The following is an 18,483-nucleotide window of genomic DNA, read 5'->3' as shown; positions in this document are numbered from 1 at the left end:
TACAGGTCTGCTGAGCCATTAGCCATAGGGCATTTCATTTTTAAATATACATTTTATCCCAATTACACCAGGCCTACCCAAAATACTAAGACAGATTTTGGAAGTGATATTGAATCGCTGTTCATCTGTGAAGTGCTCCAGAAGAAATTTGTAGATTTTCATTCGTTTCTGCTTGTTTGTCTTTCCCTTCAGTGAAAACAGCCGTTTCTCTCTACGGTGAAACAGGAAAATTTTACCACAACACATGGGCAAGGGTACAAGGATGTTAATTTCAGTAGCAGTTCGCAGCACCCTCAAAAGCTGTCTGCCCAAGGCGTTAAGTGCACAGACGAGAGGACGGCGCGTCCCTCAGGACGCTATCACAGGCTGAACGGGCTCACATCACCCTGCCCAGAGAAGGCAGGCCGGCTGCAAGCCGCGCTGGGGCCGGAGTCTGTGCCTCTTCACTTGTACACGCAGCTGCCCACCTCCCCCTGCTCGCCCGGCCCTTCCCGAGAGCTCCGCTGACCTCTCGGACTGGGGGAACTTGTTATACTTCTCATGCTTCTCGTAGTTATTGAAGTGGAAGATACACTCAATGAAGTGCTGGAAGAACATGACAGGGTTCCTCTTCAGTAACAGGTGAGCCAGGCAAAACTCCCCGAAACTGCAAAGAAGGGGAGAGAGAAGAAAGAGACCCGTTTGCTGTTTGCAGACAGCCTCTAAAATTACACCGAGAATGCTGAGGGGCAGGGGGGAAACTGTGAATAAGGCAAAGGGATATGAAATCTATCCCAATACACAGCTTCGTTCAGACCAAAAAGCAAGATACAAATTTAGCTTCTTCTGTCTGTCCTTGCTCAAGAGCCTCCTTTTTGAATCCAAGGTCAGCATAAAGGCTTTTTCTACCAGGATTCCTTTCAAAATTCTAACAAAGTGTTATTACTCAGCTACACTTCAAATGTGGGAAAATAACCAACTGACCCCAAACTGCTCTTCAGGTAGAATTCTGTGGTCCTCATGGATGATGCCAACGACAAACCACCACCTGAAAATGAACAGTTGGCTTCCCCCCCTCAACTTGAGGTTTGTTGCTCTCAATAATGAACAAAAATCAATTTTCATAATTGGGACTTTTTCAAGAATTGGGATTCATTACAAGAGCCTCCCAGTTTGGGTCAGCACAGACAGTGAAGCACTCTCACCAAGCTCTGGACTCATCAGCAAGCCCCAGGCACTCTCCTTTCTCCTGTGCCCCCAAATCTGGAAGAGGCGTCCGACATGCACATACCAGGCTACCCAGGGAGACACAGATGTCACGAGCACTGCACCGATCTGAAGGGCAAAACACTAGTGGTTTCCAAAGCCAAATGTACATGGACAAAAGCCAGGTTATCCAACCGTAGGCCCCAGATAGTTTGTCTAGTAGGGGAGAGAAGGCCAAGGCACAGGCGTTTGCTCAGGGGTCAGCATGGGGTGGTGCAGGGCTGGCTCTGATTCATTTATACTGTCCAGACCAATGTTTTAATTTCATTTCAGAGTTAAATGCAATTTCCACCTACACAGGGGCACCAGTCTGCTCTCAAGGAGGGAGGCGCAGTGACGAGGACGACCCAAAGTGATTCTTGGCTTTGGAATGTACAGGACTCAAGGGAGATTCACCTTCCCCTAATGGTCCTCCTGAGGAGTATTAAAATCACTTTGTATTCAAAACATACACATTGATTAAAACTCAGAGAAGGTAGTTCCGGAAACATAATTGAAGTAAACCTAGGTAAAACCTCCAGGGCAAACAGAGGCACTCTGACCACTCACCTAGGAGATAAGGGAACAGCCTGAAATAATGCTGAACACAAAATCAACAAAACTCTATTTCGTAAAGGGACTCCCCTGAGGAGAAGTTCACATGAGGCCAGCTAGGAGCCCCTGTTGATCTAGGAGCCATCAGTCAGTATGTTCTACACAAACTGCTATTTAGTAGACCCGGCTAAAGGGCAAACAAGTTTGGTCACAGCATCAGGTGAAGTTCTTTCTAAACAAGGGTTACTCTGGTAAGCTCTCTATGACCAAGAGTGGAGAAAACTGGGGCGCCTGGGTGGCTCAGTTGGTTAAGCGACTGCCTTCGGCTTAGGTCATGATCCTGGAGTCCCTGGATCGAGTCCCGCATCGGGCTCCCTGCTCAGCAGGGAGTCTGCTTTGCCCTCTGACCCTATCCCCTCTCATGTGTTCTCTCTCATTCTCTCTCTCTCAAATAAATAAATAAAATCTTTAAAAAAAAAAGAGTGGAGAAAACCATTAAGTAAACAAAAACCATTCCCCCAGAAACAAGACTTTACCTTCCTTTACTACAGTTAAAACTCCCACAGCACAGCAATTCTTAGAACTACCTGCATTTTCTCCTCAGATCTGAAGTCATTCATGTGAAAATGAGATCAGACAGAATCCACTCTTCCGCAAGAAGACAGGCTGCTCTGAGCTTCAATTTGTGCACTTTGACTTGATGTCCAATGCTCATCTACTCAGAATTTAGGTCAAGAATATATAACAATAGAGGTAACTGATGCGCAAGATAGTGCAGTCTACCCCCTAGTGAATAACTGGCTTAACCAACTGTACAGATAAATCCAACGGTAACATAAATCATGCAAAGGATTCACATGCTCGGGGCTGGAAGCCGAGTCAAAGGGCTTTGCATCATGAGAAGCCAGAAACCACAGTCAATGGGTAACATTCAGCACTCGTCTTGCTGTTAACATTTACTGGGACTAAAAGGGCACATTTCAGCCTTGACTGGATTAAACTCACCAATCTTTCTAGCTTGATAAACTGGGGAAGAGAGATAATTTTGGGTTTTTTTGGTCAGCTGGCAAGTTAAAAGAAATTAACATTCCAAGGAATGCTTCCTGGAGCATTCCTTTTAGAGTGGCAGAGGACAGCACTTTTCAGGTACCTGAAACAGAAAACTTCAACACCTCCAAAGACACCTTCCTAAGAACTCAGCTTCCTTTCCCACCTCTTCTCATCCATCAGGACAATTAAAGGAACCGTACGTAATCACACCACCAATTCAGGGATACTGTCTAGACATTTTACACAGCATTAATTACATTATATGGAAAACAAAAAGATGACCAGCTAAATCTGAGTCATAATAATCTTATACAAAACAGTTACTACTCTCTTTTTAAGAATCCAAATCCAGGTTTCAAACAGCCTCACTTTCACATTCAGTATTAGTAGGAACATAAAAATCTGACTTTTTAAAGATGTTATCCCATGCCAAATGCTATTCTGAAGCATCTATCTGCTCAATAAAGGCCACTGTTCATGGACTCCTATTCCCGATCTGTCCTACAACTTGGTCTATCTCAGACCCATTTATGCCAAAATTCTATCTGAAACTTGAGCCAAGTTATTTCCTATATCCATGTGATCCTTGGCCTCCATGCCAAATCCAGGCCCCCTTGTTCCCCTATCATCATCATCTCTGTCACATCCCTATACTGTTGTTTCTTCTCCCCTGATCTCACTTCCCCTGTCTACTTTCCCCTGACTTGAGCATACTCCGTACTCTAGTTCCAGGAGAAGTCAAGTGTCTACCCTCTCCACACTTTTTCATAAATCAGGGTCGGCTTTCCTCTAGGGACACCATTTCCCACAGCCCTCTAAAGGGAAGGCTGCTTGCTGCTTCTCCCAAATGCCAGAGTCAAGGCATGAGGACCATACTTTCCCTCCATACTATTTTCATTCATTCATTTGCCAAATGTTCACTGGGGTGTCTCCTTAGTCTCAAGCTCTCTTTCAGGTGCTAGGGATAATGCAGTCGACAAAACACAATCTCTGCCCCTCCTGGACACTTATATTCTAGTAGGTAGTCAGATGTTACATATACAACACAAACTATGTTGCCACAAGTTGTCTGAAGAAAAAGCTGTTTGGGGAAGGTATAGCAAAGGGGGAAGGGAGGCTTGGATCCCTCTACCTGGCCCACGTAGCAGTATGTAGGCTCCTCTACTGAGGCTCTGGCTATTTTGCCCCGCACTGCGTGGTACCTGCGTCCTAGTTTTCTCCATTCCAAATTCCAACATCACTGCTATGGTCTGAATGTTTGTGTCCTCACCAACCCCATTCCTATGTTGGAAACCTAGCCCCGAAGGAGACGGTATTAGGAGACTGGGCCTTTGGGATTAGTGAATGAGATTAGTGTCCTTATAAAAGATGCCCTGGAAAGATTCCTTGTCCCTTCTGCCATGTGAAAACACAATGAGAAGCCTGATATTTTCACCAGAACCCAATCATGGCGGCGACAGGGTTTCAGACTTCTAGCTTCTAAACTGTGAAAAATAAATTTCTGTTGTTTATAAGCTACTCGGTCTGTTTTTTTTTTTTTTTTAAGATTTTATTTATTTGACAGAGCACAAGCAGGGGGAGTGGCAGGCAGAAGCAGCCTTCCTGGTGAACAGGGAGCCTGAGGTGGGCTTGATCCCAGAACCCTGGAATCGCAACCAAGCCGAAGGCAGAGGCTTCACTGACTGAGCCGCCCAGGCGCCCCCAGTCTGTGGTATTTTGTTATAGCGGCCTGAACGGACTATGACAATTTCTCAGAGCATCTTCAGTGTCCATACAGATGAGCTCATTTAATGCCTAACTTTCTATTTTTCTGATTTCATCAACTCTAGTGACCCTCCCATGTATGTTCTATGTAGCTACTCTGCAGCCCCATCCTGGACCATGTCACTACACCCGGAACACCCACTTCTGACTAAGAAAATCCACTTCATGACCACACACACCAATCCTTCCAGGTTTCTGACCCCCCGCCCCTTCCCATTCTACTTGTTCTACAACTTCCCTAATCCCTCTAGATGCTCAATTACTTCCTCTTCTCCCAACCAATCTCTGTCTTCATTTTCTTTTCTAACTCAACAGCCATTATCTTAGTCATTCTCTGGCCCTGCCTTGGGACACTTGCAGCATTTCCCCAGTTAAGCCCAAACAACGCACTTGGTACCTATCACCTCGTGACTGCTGTACTACAAGGACACCACCTAGTGGGCAGAGGGGAAAATACACCATACGATTTTGCAGTCCTAAACTTTAGTGGGTGTGTATGACCAATTAAAAATGTCATTCAGATCTTGAATACCAGCCCTTTATCTGTAATTTCATTTGCAAATATCTTCTCCCATTCTGTGGGTTGCCTCTTTGTTTTGTTGACTGTTTCCTTTGCTGTGCAGAAGCTTTTTATCTTGATGAAGTCCCAAAAGTTCATTTTTGCTTTTGTTTCACTAGCTTTTGGAGATGTATCCTGAAAGAAGTTGCTGTGACCAATGTCAAAGAGGTTACTGCCTATGTTCTCCTCTAGGATTTGGATGGATTCCTGTCTCACATTGAGGTCTTTCATCCATTTTGAGTTTATCTTTGTGAATGGTGTTACAGAATGGTCGAGTTTCATTCTTTGGCATGTGGCTGCCCAATTTTCCCAGCACCATTTATTGAAGAGACTGTCTTTTTTCCATTGCATGTTTTTTCCTGCTTTGTCAAAGATTATTTGACCATAGAGCTGAGGGTCCATATCTGGATTCTCTATTCTGTTCCGTTGGTCTATATGTCTGTTTTTGTGCCAGTACCATGCTGTCTTGGTGATCACAGCTTTGTAATATAGCTTGAAATCGGGCAACGTGATGCCCCCAGCTTTGTTTTTCTTTTTCAACATTTCCTTGGCGATTCGGGGTCTTTTCTGATTCCATACAAATTTTAGGATTGTTTGTTCCAGCACTTTGAAAAATGTCATTGGAATTTTGATCGGGATGGCACTGAAGATATAGATTGCTCTGGGTAGACATAGACATTTTAACAATGTTTACTCTTCCGATCCATGAGCATGGGATATTTTTCCATCTTTTTGTGTCTTCTTCAATTTCTTTCATGAGTGTTTTGTAGTTCCTAGAGTATAGATCCTTTACCTCTTTGGTTAGGTTTATTCCGAGGTATCTTATGGTTCTGGTGCTATTGTAAATGGAATCGTTTCTCTAATTTCTCTTTCTACAGTTGCGTTGTTAGTGTATAAGAAAGCAACTGATTTCTGTGCATGGATTTTGTATCCTGCCACATTACTGAATTGCTGTATGAGTTCTAGTAATTTGGGGGTGGTTCATCATCATTAGCCATCTGGGAAATCCAAATCAAAACCACATTGAGATACCACCTTACACCAGTTAGAATGGCAAAAATGGACAGGGAAAGAAACAACAAATGTTGGAGAGGTTGTGGAGAAAGGGGAACCCTCTTACACTGTTGGTGGGAATGCAAGTTGGTACAGCACTTTGGAAAACAGTGTGGAGGTTCCTCAAAAATTTAAAAATAGAGCTACCCTATGACCCAGCAATTGCACTCCTGGGTATTTACCCCAAAGACACAGATGTAGTGAAAAGAAGGGCCATATGCACCCCAATGTTCCTAGCAGCAATGTCCGCAATAGCCAAACTGTGGAAAGAGCCGAGATGCCCTTCAACAGATGAATGGATAAAGAAGATGTGGTCCATATATACAATGGAATATTACTCAGCCATCAGAAAGGATGAATACCCAACTTTTACATGAACATGGATGGGACTGGAGGAGATTATGCTAAGTGAAATAAGTCAAGCAGAGAAAGTCAATTATCATATGGTTTCACTTATTTGTGGAACATAAGGAATAGCATGGAGGACATTAGGAGAAGGAAGAGAAAAATGGGGGGGCGGAATTGGAGGGAGAGATGAACCATGAGAGACTATGGACTCTGAGAAACAAACTGAGGGTTTTAGAGGGGAGGGGGAAGGGGGGATTGGTTAGCCCAGTGATGGATATTAAGGAGGGCATGTACTGCATGGAGCACTGGGTGTTATATGAAAACAATGGATTGTGGATCACCACATCAAAAACTAACGATGTATTGTGTGGTGACTAACATAATAAAATTAAAAAAAAAAAAATGTCATTCAGGATATCCACTTGGGCCAGAAATAAATTCAACAAGCTCTGCCACTATAGTCTCTTTAGAAGACCTGTATTAGCAGATACGTATGGAAAAATTAATGTGTTTGATGCAAGCATATAGGGCTGACCTAAAAATAGGGGGACAGACTAATTTAAATTACAGTTAGCAAAGGTAATCATTAGCTTATCAAAGCTGAAAATCGGGGCCCACATTTGAACCACGTGATTTAAACAAACACAGAATATGGAGATAAAATGGAAAGATTTAAAAGAGAAGTATCAAAATACTACAAGAGGCACTGATAACCTTACTATAGTGTAAATCTCTCTCTCTCCTAATTTCTTTCTGATTCATGCTTTTTTTTAAGATTTTATTTACTTATTTCAGAGAGAAAGAGAGAGCACAAGCAGGGGGAGCAGCAGAGGGAGAGGGAGAAGCAGGCTCCCCGCTGAGCAGAGAGCCCGATGTGGGGCTCGATCCCAGGATCCTGGGATCATGACCTGAGCCAGAGGCAGACGCTTAACCGACTGAGCCACCCAGGCGCCCCTCTGATCACCTTTATAACAGGTGCTGTGTATGTTACATACTGACCAATGCTCTTGTTCACATACATGTATAGGAGCTGAGAAAAGGGAGTAAACCCAAAAGTGTAGGTTAAATAACCAATCTCACCTTCCCAGCTCATCAGATGAGAGCCTCCCAACACTTCTAATTATGCCTGCTTCTTGGCTATACATTGTAGAGAGGAGAGAGCCATGACAGCCAGTCTTATGGTAGCAGAGTAAAGGTAAAAGGGCACTGCATCACTATTTTGGTCCTTTCTCCATTACATAAACAAAGAAAAAGTAATAGTCTTAGCTTTTTATTTCTGACTCTAGATAGCAAAAATTAGAATGTTAACCTTCCACTAGTTTATTATGTAAAATATTCTTCCTTAGAAAATTATACCCAAAGAAAACCGAACAAAAATTCTTCCATGGAACTCAGAGTAAATCATTGGTGACCATATTTAGAACCAGAGGGACCCATTATTATAAGCTATTTATAGCTAATGAACTCTATAAAGACCTTTTCCCAACTGTGGTAGCTTTTGCCATGCATTTAACATTCTATTTTCCAATTGCAGCACTGCTTTAAAAAGAATTATTCATGCAACATAATCTAGGTTAACAAATTCTATAAGATCATTCCTCAACCTCCTGAAAATAAATCCTCAAAAAAATTATAGAATGATAGGAATTAACAAGTGGCAAAACAACTCCCTTCCCTTCCAATTCTCAAGAAACACCCATTTCCAAGAAGCCTTGTAATTTGTATACTCTCATTTCACAGTGTCTTAAAATTCCTAGAATTTCTTCCTTACAATTTCTGCACTTACAAGAAAGCCTGAACTCTATCAAAATTGACATTTTACTGGCTTAGAAATCAACATAGTTAAGTCAATAGTTAATTGCTACAATTCCATATAATTTACTATGACAAACTCATATACTGCTCTTCATTACTCCTTTAGGGACAGTCAACAATGTTACCAAATGTAGTCAATACTGAGACTATTTAATGGTCAAACTGGATGAGGGATTTTTTTTTAATTTATATGCCAAGTAAAGCTTTGTTATATAGCTTAAAAATCTGCTAATTCTCTGGCAACTGTCAAAAGCTCACTAAATTCTAAAAAACTCAACTCGAAACAAATTTTAAAGAGAGCTAATGTACACCAGAAATTAGGTAAATCATTCAGTTATCTGACACGTGAGGAAAGAGTTACCTGGCGATGTCTGGGTGTGAATCTATCAGAGTGCTGACAAATCGAAAGAACAGAGAGCCCTTCCATTTCACAAATTCTTCCTGTATAAAGAGAAACCAGCTTGTTTAAGGATGAATTTTAATATACAAACCCTAAATGCATTCAGTCATAAAGCCAACTGTTAACTTTCTTTTGTTTAACATCACACCTGTCAGCTACTCAGTCTGTCTGTGCCACATTAGCACAGTCTGTTAGCACTCACTTCCGACCATCTTGAAGGCACATATATTTGCTGATCATAAAGAGAAGTGGAGGGATATTTGGGTAGAACAGCAACCTATCTACTCTATTAGGAAAATTACTCAAAGCACCTGGCTTTAAAAGGGCGAGTGCCAATGGTGCCTTCATCAGGTACCTAACCATATAAAAAAGTAAGTATATAGAACACACTAGAATAGATATACAACTTAGTTAAATGCCTTCTTTTTAAAGGTCAAATACTATTTCTCCCTCACTTTAGGCTAAACATGTTCTCGATGGCAAGAAAAACATCGAGTGCTCTGTTCACTAAGAGTTTAGAGTTCACTAAATTCTTTCACACACTAAAAATGTCTCATTGGACTCTCAGACCAACTCTGAGACAGCCAGGGCAAATATGATCCTCATTTCACAAAAGACGAAGTTATGTCTGAGAAACACTGACTTGTTCAAAGTCAAGGAGAATGACAGAATTGGAACTAGAAGTACTCGTCCACTGAGTGTGCTCTTCTCTACATGGAATTTACTCACAAAAATGAAACCTCACACTGGTTGACAGGATATGTGAACAAACACCCAAAATAAACATTAGGAAGTAACACTCTGTTTAAAAGGCTGTACAGAACATCAGAAGAGTGATATTTTAAACCAGAGACAAGGCTGATTATTTTTGGATTCTACTACAGAGCAGTGCATTTCCTATGCTACTCAAATATTCCCTGAAACCAGAAGCAATAGTGGAAGGAAAAAAATGACAGGTCCTGTTCTCAGACATACCTGCAAGAGATTGGTAAGCAAGATGAGTGTTTGCTTTCGGATGAAGGGATCTGAATCCTTCAGACACATGGAGATATTGGGAATGTACTTGTCCACCATGACTGTGTACCGGATACAAAGATCACACATGACGATGACAACATTGTTGCGAACAGCCACATCATCACACATTTCCAGCTCTCGCACAAGGGCTGGGATGCTCTTCTTTGCAAGATCCTCATGCTGTAAGCACAGCTTGCCTGTCACAGAAGAGATTAAGATGTCTTGACTCTAATCCTATGCCTACATTTTCTCCAGATATAGCCTGCTGTGGATTTTACTTGATCAAAGTTAAAACATCATATCAACCATCACAAACAAAAAAAAATCAAAGGCAGACAAACTCATACTACTAAATATCAGGAAGTTCAAAATACCTAAAAAAATAATGCCCCCCACCACCACTTCAGGGTTTTATGAGACATATACCAAGAGATATCCCTTCATTGGAGTAAAACTATCCTCCTTTTAAAGTCAACAGTTGAATTTCAGAACTTATCTACTCACCTGGAAAATGACCAATAAAATCTAACAGATGATACATTTTATTTTGATTATATACATTTTCCATTGAAGCCAAAAAGTTTAATAATGAATTTGAAATCTGAGCTAAGTAAATAGGAAAGAATAACCACCTCATTTTATTTCTTATTCACAGTTAGGAGAAGGGAGGCTGTTACTGAGTTTTGTTTATATATATATTTTTTAAAGATTTTGTTTATTTATTTGAGAGAGAGAGAGCACAAGCAGGCAGAGGGATAGAGGGACAAGCAGACTCCCTGCTGAGCGGGGAGCCCAACACGGGGCTCAATCCCAGGACCCTGAGATCACGACCTGGCCAAAGTCAGAAGCTTAAGCCACCCAGGTGCCCCTGTTTGTAATTTTTTGCAGCCCAGAGAATGTTTTGCTCTTATTCACAACTCTTAGATTTTTAAAAAATTAGTATTACAAAAAACATTCATAAATCTTATCCAGGATAAAATAAACAATCATACTAAAACAAAATTCAAATTAGAGCACAGAGGTCAGTCTTCTCGAGATTCACAACAATTTGAGTCCATGGGGAAATATGTCTATTAATTAGCTCATCTACCAGTTCTGGTAGGTATCAAATAAACTATCTTCTTTTATGAACTGAACTGCAAATTTAGTTTTTCATTCCCAGAAATCAGTGTGGTACCTGGCATATAGTTCTTGATGAAGAGACCTCACGGTGCTACATTATGAGTATTAAAAAAAACCCCCCTCAAACCCCCCCCAAAAAGGAACAAGTGTAATTGTAATAAATTAACATAAAAACCAAAAGCTCCCTACAGGAAATGTCTTGAGTCTGATCGTCTTGGGCAGCTGCCAACCAAGGGCTCTCATTATCAGCACTCTGGTATGCCTCTGAGCTGGGTGCTCCTATCAGAATTCCCTCCAAAATTCACAGGAGCTAGAGTAAATATGAGCTCAGCATACATAACACATTACTAAGGCTGGCTTATTTGAGACAAAAAAGCTACCCATGGAACTGGACCGCACAAGCAATACTTTCCCCGTGTTATTCTTGCTTACCCAAAGTAATGATGGCGTGTGCTCTAATCACAGAAGGCATGACACAGCCCCTGACTTGGGAGAGTGGCTCAAAGGCTGGAGCTTCACTGCGACCTTGAGATGATGTTGCTACAAGGAAGAAGAAGAGGGCTTATCTACAGTATCTCAGGGGCCAACCCCACCTTAAGACAGCACGTGCAGAGGATAATTTCAAGTGCCTTACGATGATGCGCATCAACAGAAGAAGCTAGAATGGACTGAATCAGAAGGAATGCTCGCTTCTCCACTCTGGCTGGACAAAGCTGGGCTATATCTCCTAAGGTAAAAATGTACTTCACCTGCAAAAAGAATTGGTTTTGCAGTAAAAATAAGGCAAAAGAAAAATTAACTCTAGCTAAAGACATGTCAATATCTTTTTTTGTGCCTCAAATTAAAAGAACTATTTTTTTTTCCATAAAAACACATGGCCACTGTAAAAATTCAGTCACTACACGGTAAAATTCACCCAGCCTTTTTTGTCACTAGATATAATAAATATGACTAATGACTATATAAGTATGTTAAAAACTACTGATGTCATCATAATTTACTTCACTATTAGTGAACATTTACACTGCTTCTAATCCTTTCCTATTGTTTGCATTCCTTCTGAAGAACACCTTTGTACCTTTAAACACTGTTTTACTTCCTTAGAAGTAATCCAGGGCTAAAGGGCATAAAACTGTTTTACATTTTAAAACATATTTCCAAACTGTCTTCCTGACTGGTTTACTATTTAGACTCCTATCAAAAACTTATAACTACCATCTTCCTCACAGCTGCCACTACTACTGTGTGTTTATGAAGAACATTCAACTGGAGAGTTAATAACAGTTTTTTCTTTATCCTAAAAATGCAGGGGTGAGGCTAAATAGTAAAATGTAAAAGGCTTATTTTATTTTTGTAAAGATTTACTTAATTTATTTTTTTAAAAAGATCTTATTTATTTGAGAGAGAGAGAGTGAGAGAGAGAGTACAAGCAGGGAGAGTGGCAGGCAGAGGGAGAAGCAGGCTCCCTGCCGAGCAGGGAGCCCAACATGGGACTCGATCCCAGGACCCTGGGATCAGGACCTGAGCCGAAGGCAGACGCCTAACTGACTGAGCCACCCAGGCACCCTACTTACTTATTTTAGAGAGAGAAAGAGAGTGTCCGTGCAAGTGGGGGGAGGGGCAGAGGGAGAGAGAGTCTTAAGCAGGCTCCATGCCCAGCACAGAGCCCAACGTAGGGCTCGATCTCATGACCCTGAGATCATGACCTGAGCCAAAATCAAGAGTATGTATATTTAAAAACTCCTGAACATATATATCTTAGTGATTAAAGGAATATTTAAATTCTACTTAAAGAAGAGTGAAGTAAACAATAGCTCTATTGTATATATTATAATGTATATATTATAATATATATGTATCCTTATATATTTTGACTAACGGGAAGCTTTTGGTGACATATTTAATAGTTGAAAAAAAATTTTAGAGGGAAGAACTCACTGGTCATAATAAGCATTTTTCTTAGTTTGGGCAGTGACTGCTCAGACAAATTAGAGGCATGAGACCCTCTAGGAACCCTGGGGCAGGGCCCTCTGAACTGCAATGTCTGGATTCCTACTGGTAATACTTTCATTACTAAAGTGTGCATATTAATGCCTCAGCACAAATGGTCTCTTCTCACTTATCTAAACACGGTCCTCGGTCTCCAGGTACAAGTGTGAGGTGGCAAAGCAGGAAGAGCACAGAGGAGAGGTACTCTACTAATTTTCATATAGATGCGGAAAATGGCCAATTCTGGTGAAATGATGGCCTCTACAGAAGGGCATCACAAAGTTTTCTTTACTGACTGTCAGATGTTGCAGTCAGAATTACTACAGCGTGTTTCGTTGACGGTCAACCTCGAATCAGGAAACTGGCTCCACATTTACTGGCCCACAGGAATCAACTGCACCAACACAATTTCTAAAGCAGGGTGCCACGTCATATAGTCTTGCTGCTCCAAGCTTATCTGTATTTTCAATTTTCAAATATTTCACGTATTTCAGCCATGGCTTCAGAACTGCTCAGCACTATTCCCTAGTTCTACAGTCTGGTATTCAAACAGCTTTAGCAGACACATTATACTTTAAAAACACATCAAACAAACAAGCCAAAAGAACAAAGAGCATCCTGCCTTTATTACTTCCTCACCTTATTATTTCACAACACAGACTGTGTTTTCCCTACTGGATCAGGTACCTCACAGGCTCTAACTGGATGAAGCCTATCCCACCAAGTTTTTCCCCCAGATAATAAGTACATGAGAGAAAAACGAATAGGCCACCAACACAAAAATTCTTCTAAAAAAAAAGTAAGCTCTAGGCTAGGAAAATCCTTTTCTTGCTAATAGCATTAGAAATGCACATTAGAAAGTCATCTTTAGAAAACCTCAACCAATGTAAAGGACAGGAATGTTTCAGAAAAGTAATTACTTACAAACAGGTCTTCATCCATATTCCCGGGTCCTCTTTGCTTCAGAACTATGTCGGAGAGGGACTGCACACAGGTGGAGAGGACATCCCCACACACCTGCTTCAGTAATTCCTGTTGGCAAGTCAAAGGTAATCTCTGAAGGATTCCATACATCTATGAGACTATCCATGAAACAATTTTCTCAGAAGAAAATCTATGGTCTTCAAAGGCATAACCATAAGCGATGAGAAGTCCTAGCCATCATGCTTTCGAATCTTTGCTCTTTCAGCAATCTGGCTAGAAGAACTAAGCAGAATTCACAAAGAACAGTATATATATATACAGCATATACACACATATATGACACACACACACACACACATACATATCTTTCTCCATATGCCCTTTAAGAGCAAAAAGCAAATATCTGGGAAGATCCAGTGCCCTGATAAAAGACCTATAATGGTGCTCCTCCATTAATAGAGAAAAACACCACAGTTCTTCTAGCATATATAGATGGTGAATTAACTACTATAGCAAATAGTATACTTTAAAAAGACAATAAAAAAGAACAGTTGTTATCCATTTTGAAATGTATTCATTAAAGACAAGTTTTCAGTCCTTGTTAGTTAAAATAACCTCAAGTGGTCGCCATCTCTAGTATGTATCACCTCCATGGCAGCTGAGAGAGCTCAGTCACATTCTACAGCTCTCTGACTACATTTTTCTCTAGGAGGCCAGTCCAAAACACCCAGGTTGAGCTAAGTGGCTCCACTCCAAGACTTCCATGTTATCCTATGCACATTTCTATTTGAGGAATGATTATATTTTTTTTAAAAGATTTTATTTATTTGAGAGAGAGCAAGTGGGGTGGGGGCAGGGGGACAGAGGGAGGAAGAGAGGGAGCAGGAGAGGGAGGAGCAGACTCTGCGCTGAGCGCAGAGCCCGACTTGGGGCTCGATCTCACAACCCTGAGATTGTGACCTGAACCGAAATCAAAAGTTGGGATGCTCAACTGAATGAGCCACCCAGGCGCCCCAGGAATGATTATATTATGTTGAAATCACCTGTTTCCATGTGCATCTGCCCTATTATGCTGTGGGTGCCTTAGGAAGGGACTCTGTTTTAACCACCACCCCAGGGCCCAGCAGCACTACCACAAAATGGTGCTCAATGTTTACCACATTGGGGCAAACTATCACTGTGACCCAAATGTTTTTAGTTTGACTTGGCCTAAAATGTTTCAAAATGATTGTCTTTATTACTTTTTATAGAATTGTTATATTTATTTTAATAGATTGCACAGCCTGGGCTGTGATGCTGTTCAGGAGAACTTCTGAAATCTGTATGCTCTATCCTGGCAAGAAGACAAAGGTTAACTTGTGTGAGACCTCAAGCCTAGAACTGGGCTGGGTAGTTGGACTAGAACTTTTGGAATCACAGAATCTGGCAGAGAACTGTCACGGCCATCTAATCCTGGGAATCTCTTCACACAGGGACTCATGTCAAGTTGTCCAGCTTCTCTGTGAACACCTCCAATGATTTAGGATGTGTTTTGAGGCAAGTCCCTCCATTTCAGGCAGACCTCAGTATGTTTTTTCTTTAGTTGGCTAATGTTTGTCTCCTCACGATTTCCACTCATTGGTCTGTGATGCCAAATAAAACTAATTCTTCTTTCATTTTAAGGTCCTTCATATATTTGAACTTAGCTAGGCAGCTTATCCCACATAATTCTTCCCTTCACCAGCTAAACACCCAGGTCCTTCAGCTGTTCCTTATACAACCTGCTTTGCAACTTCCTCACCAAATTGCTCTCCCATTGATATATTCAATTTTATCAACATTTCTCTAAGGAGTTGCTGCTGAAATTAAATTAGAACATGCCAACTTAGATTTCACCAGTACAAAGGGGAGAACCATCACCCCTCTTATTGTAGTCACTATTTCTATTAATACAGTCCAAGATCTCACAGACTATTTCCAGTGATAGCCACAAAACACTATTAACTGGTACCAGGCTTATAGATAGCAACAGTGCCCCCAAACCCATGTCTTTTCATACACAATGCTGTTGAGCTAGATCCTGATCATCTATTCTTTGGGCAATTTGTTTTTCTCAGTAAAATACAGAATGTTCATTTACAGAGAAAAGGAAAAGAGAAGCATGTTTAGGGGAAACCACCAGGTCGTACGAATTTAAAATACCCTAAGATGCTAGAAAATCTTAGGGCCTCAGTCCATTGTCTACCACCAAGGGAAGTGGTATTGGCAAAGCTACAACCCTGGCCTTTTTTCAAATGTGGTCATAATCTCTTTTAGTTCTCAGTTTTTAAATGTGAAGATGACTGTGTCTTCCTCACAGGCTCTAAGAATGATGTAACTTACTGTGCTAACAACTGTGGGCCATTAGTGAGCAGCCAGTGGCTTCTTAAGGCCCCAACGCCACCAGTATTATAGATCACTCTTCCTCCAGCCAGTGCTGGTGAAAAAAAAAAAAAGATTGGGAAGGCAGTCAGAGGCCTTAGTTCCAGGCATGGCTCTGCCATTAATCAGCTGTGTGCCACCAAGAAGACATGCCGGATCACAGTTTCATAATCTGCCATATACACTTCTCCCTGCTTTTCCCTACATCATTCTTTCCTCGTGAACAGCTTTTGTTTTGTTTTGACCTGTTTTCTGCTATTCAAATATGCTCCCTACTTAGGTAATGTTCCTTATTTGAAGTTTTTCTTGGATCAAGAGATAAACGGCTAGAAAAATAAAACAAAGCAAGTATCCCTTTCATCAGACGGGCCAAAAGGTACATGCCAGGAAAACACCAGACACCATTTACATGGGAAGAGCTGGGTATTTTTAGTTAAGTACATTTCAACCTGTTTTCAGTCCTAAGCAAAAAAACTTATACTTTCCTATTATATGTTACTACAAATAGAAGATGTAACATAGCACATACCCTCCCCAATGTCTATCACCCAGCCACCCCATGCCTCCCACCCCCCACCAGTCCAGCAACCCTCAGTTTGTTTCAAGGAAGGACTTCCTTTAAGGAACTTATATATAAGAAAAGGAAGCACAGGAATGTAGCTGAATGAAGCAAAAATATTTTTATTCTGGGAAACTTAAAAATATTCCAGCAGTTATTTAAATTAACTTTTGACTTCTAGAATCATAATGACCCATCTTAAAATTTTTCGTAATGATTAGCATTGTCTAGGAGTGTATTTCATGATAAAAACAGAATACATGGCAATAAAGTAACTTATTAGAGAAACTGATATGGATATCTTTTAGGGAGTCAAAGTAATGGCTTTGTCTGAGGCAAAACCCTGGCTTGGATTTGTGTGTATGTTCTACAGAAAATATGAGCTGTAGGTTCTGCCCAACTCTGGGGACATGATATAGGAAGAGGTATTAGAATAATATAGCCTTACAGTAACAGGACAGGTATTTTCCAGGAGTATGACCTCTCAAATGATCAGAAATCATTTCCTAGAAGACACTTGTACCTAGAACCAAGGTGGTGACTTCCTGAGGGAACCCTGTGTCATTAGTAGCCAAGATCTCAGGGAATGTCAACTTCTTGTCACATAAGTATTTACTTGTAGTATCAGCTGCTGGAGACTACCCATTCTTGTAGGTTCTCCACAGAGAACACTCTTCAAACTTCAAAACAGAGTAGTATGTATAAGTACAGACAAACGACATACATATCCAGGAGAGTTTGTAGCGTACCTGTTCTTCCACAGGTGTCTCTGCAGATGCTCTACAGAGTCTTTGCAAAGTATCAACAGCTGAGCTGATCAACTCTAGAGACCACTGGAATCCATTCAGCTTACACTTGACCACATCTAAAAAGAGAGTCAAAAACCCTCCAAATTTAACTGCTTAAAATATATATAAAGTGAGAAGCAAAGCCTTTGCAAGATTCTCCAAAAGACACTCACCAGTCACCTTGTCCCGGGTGCTCTTAGGAAGATGCTTTGCAATATGCCCAATAACACACAGAATATGTCCTAAGGTGTTTGAATTGGGATTCTGTTGACTAGGAAAAGGACATAAGGAATATCAATATAGAGCCAAAATAAACTCTGCTGCCAACCAATAGTCTCTGGATTGTTAATACTGGAGGAATGTAGGGTAGCATGGTTTAGGAGTCAAGTTGTAGGAGCATTAAGGCACTTAAATTACTAGGACAAAGGGTAAACTGAAAGCTTAACTTATTCTTATCTTTCATGTTTGTTTTTATACCAGAATTTAAAGACAAGATCTATGTATATGAATAGCTATGAAATAGCCCACTTCCTTAAGACATGAGCTTTGTTTCCAAGAATCTTCAGTGTCTATCAGCAACTACATTATAAGCATGCAAACCTGCTGATTTTCTCCCAGGACTCTATTATTTTGGTGTAGTCCAGCTTGGGGGATGAGCAAGCAATCTTGGAGAGCAGCATCCAGGCTGGTGCAGAATGTTCTGTGCCAGTGTAGGATATCACATTGTTTATAAAACTGGACGAGAATTTCTCTTTCTTGGACCAGATATGAAAAGCCTTATTTAAATAGCGGCTAGAAAAAAAGATGGGAAAGAACAATTCTAACTGTAAATATACAAAACTATTCAGAGCAGCCCTCAGTGAAAGGTTACCACCTTCTGTTGCTCCAGGACTCCTCTGGCACATCAAACGTCTAT

At 40.9% G+C, this 18,483-nt stretch overlaps 1 protein-coding gene across 1 annotated transcript in view; it reads right to left on the bottom strand.

Moving 5' to 3' along the window:
* The window catches only part of NCAPD3 (non-SMC condensin II complex subunit D3), a 63,745-nt gene that overhangs the window by 12,255 nt on the left and 33,007 nt on the right, over positions 1-18,483 (bottom strand). Inside the window, exons 18-27 of the mRNA XM_045894677.3 lie at positions 18,168-18,359; positions 17,741-17,838; positions 17,529-17,644; positions 13,821-13,928; positions 11,542-11,656; positions 11,340-11,447; positions 9,744-9,982; positions 8,730-8,809; positions 509-646; positions 78-211 (exon numbers count right to left, since the gene is read on the bottom strand). Coding sequence (XP_045750633.1) covers positions 78-211; positions 509-646; positions 8,730-8,809; positions 9,744-9,982; positions 11,340-11,447; positions 11,542-11,656; positions 13,821-13,928; positions 17,529-17,644; positions 17,741-17,838; positions 18,168-18,359 — 1,328 coding nt within the window. The remainder of the gene's footprint in view (positions 1-77; positions 212-508; positions 647-8,729; positions 8,810-9,743; positions 9,983-11,339; positions 11,448-11,541; positions 11,657-13,820; positions 13,929-17,528; positions 17,645-17,740; positions 17,839-18,167; positions 18,360-18,483) is intronic.

Source organism: Mirounga angustirostris, unplaced genomic scaffold, assembly GCF_029215605.1.
Source record: "Mirounga angustirostris isolate CCGP_5_RB_7025 unplaced genomic scaffold, mMirAng1.0.hap1 SCAF_13, whole genome shotgun sequence".
In the NCBI taxonomy this organism is placed as follows: Eukaryota; Metazoa; Chordata; class Mammalia; order Carnivora; family Phocidae; genus Mirounga; species Mirounga angustirostris.
Note: the sequence above shows the minus strand (reverse complement) of the source record. Positions and strands in the feature narration are given on the sequence as shown.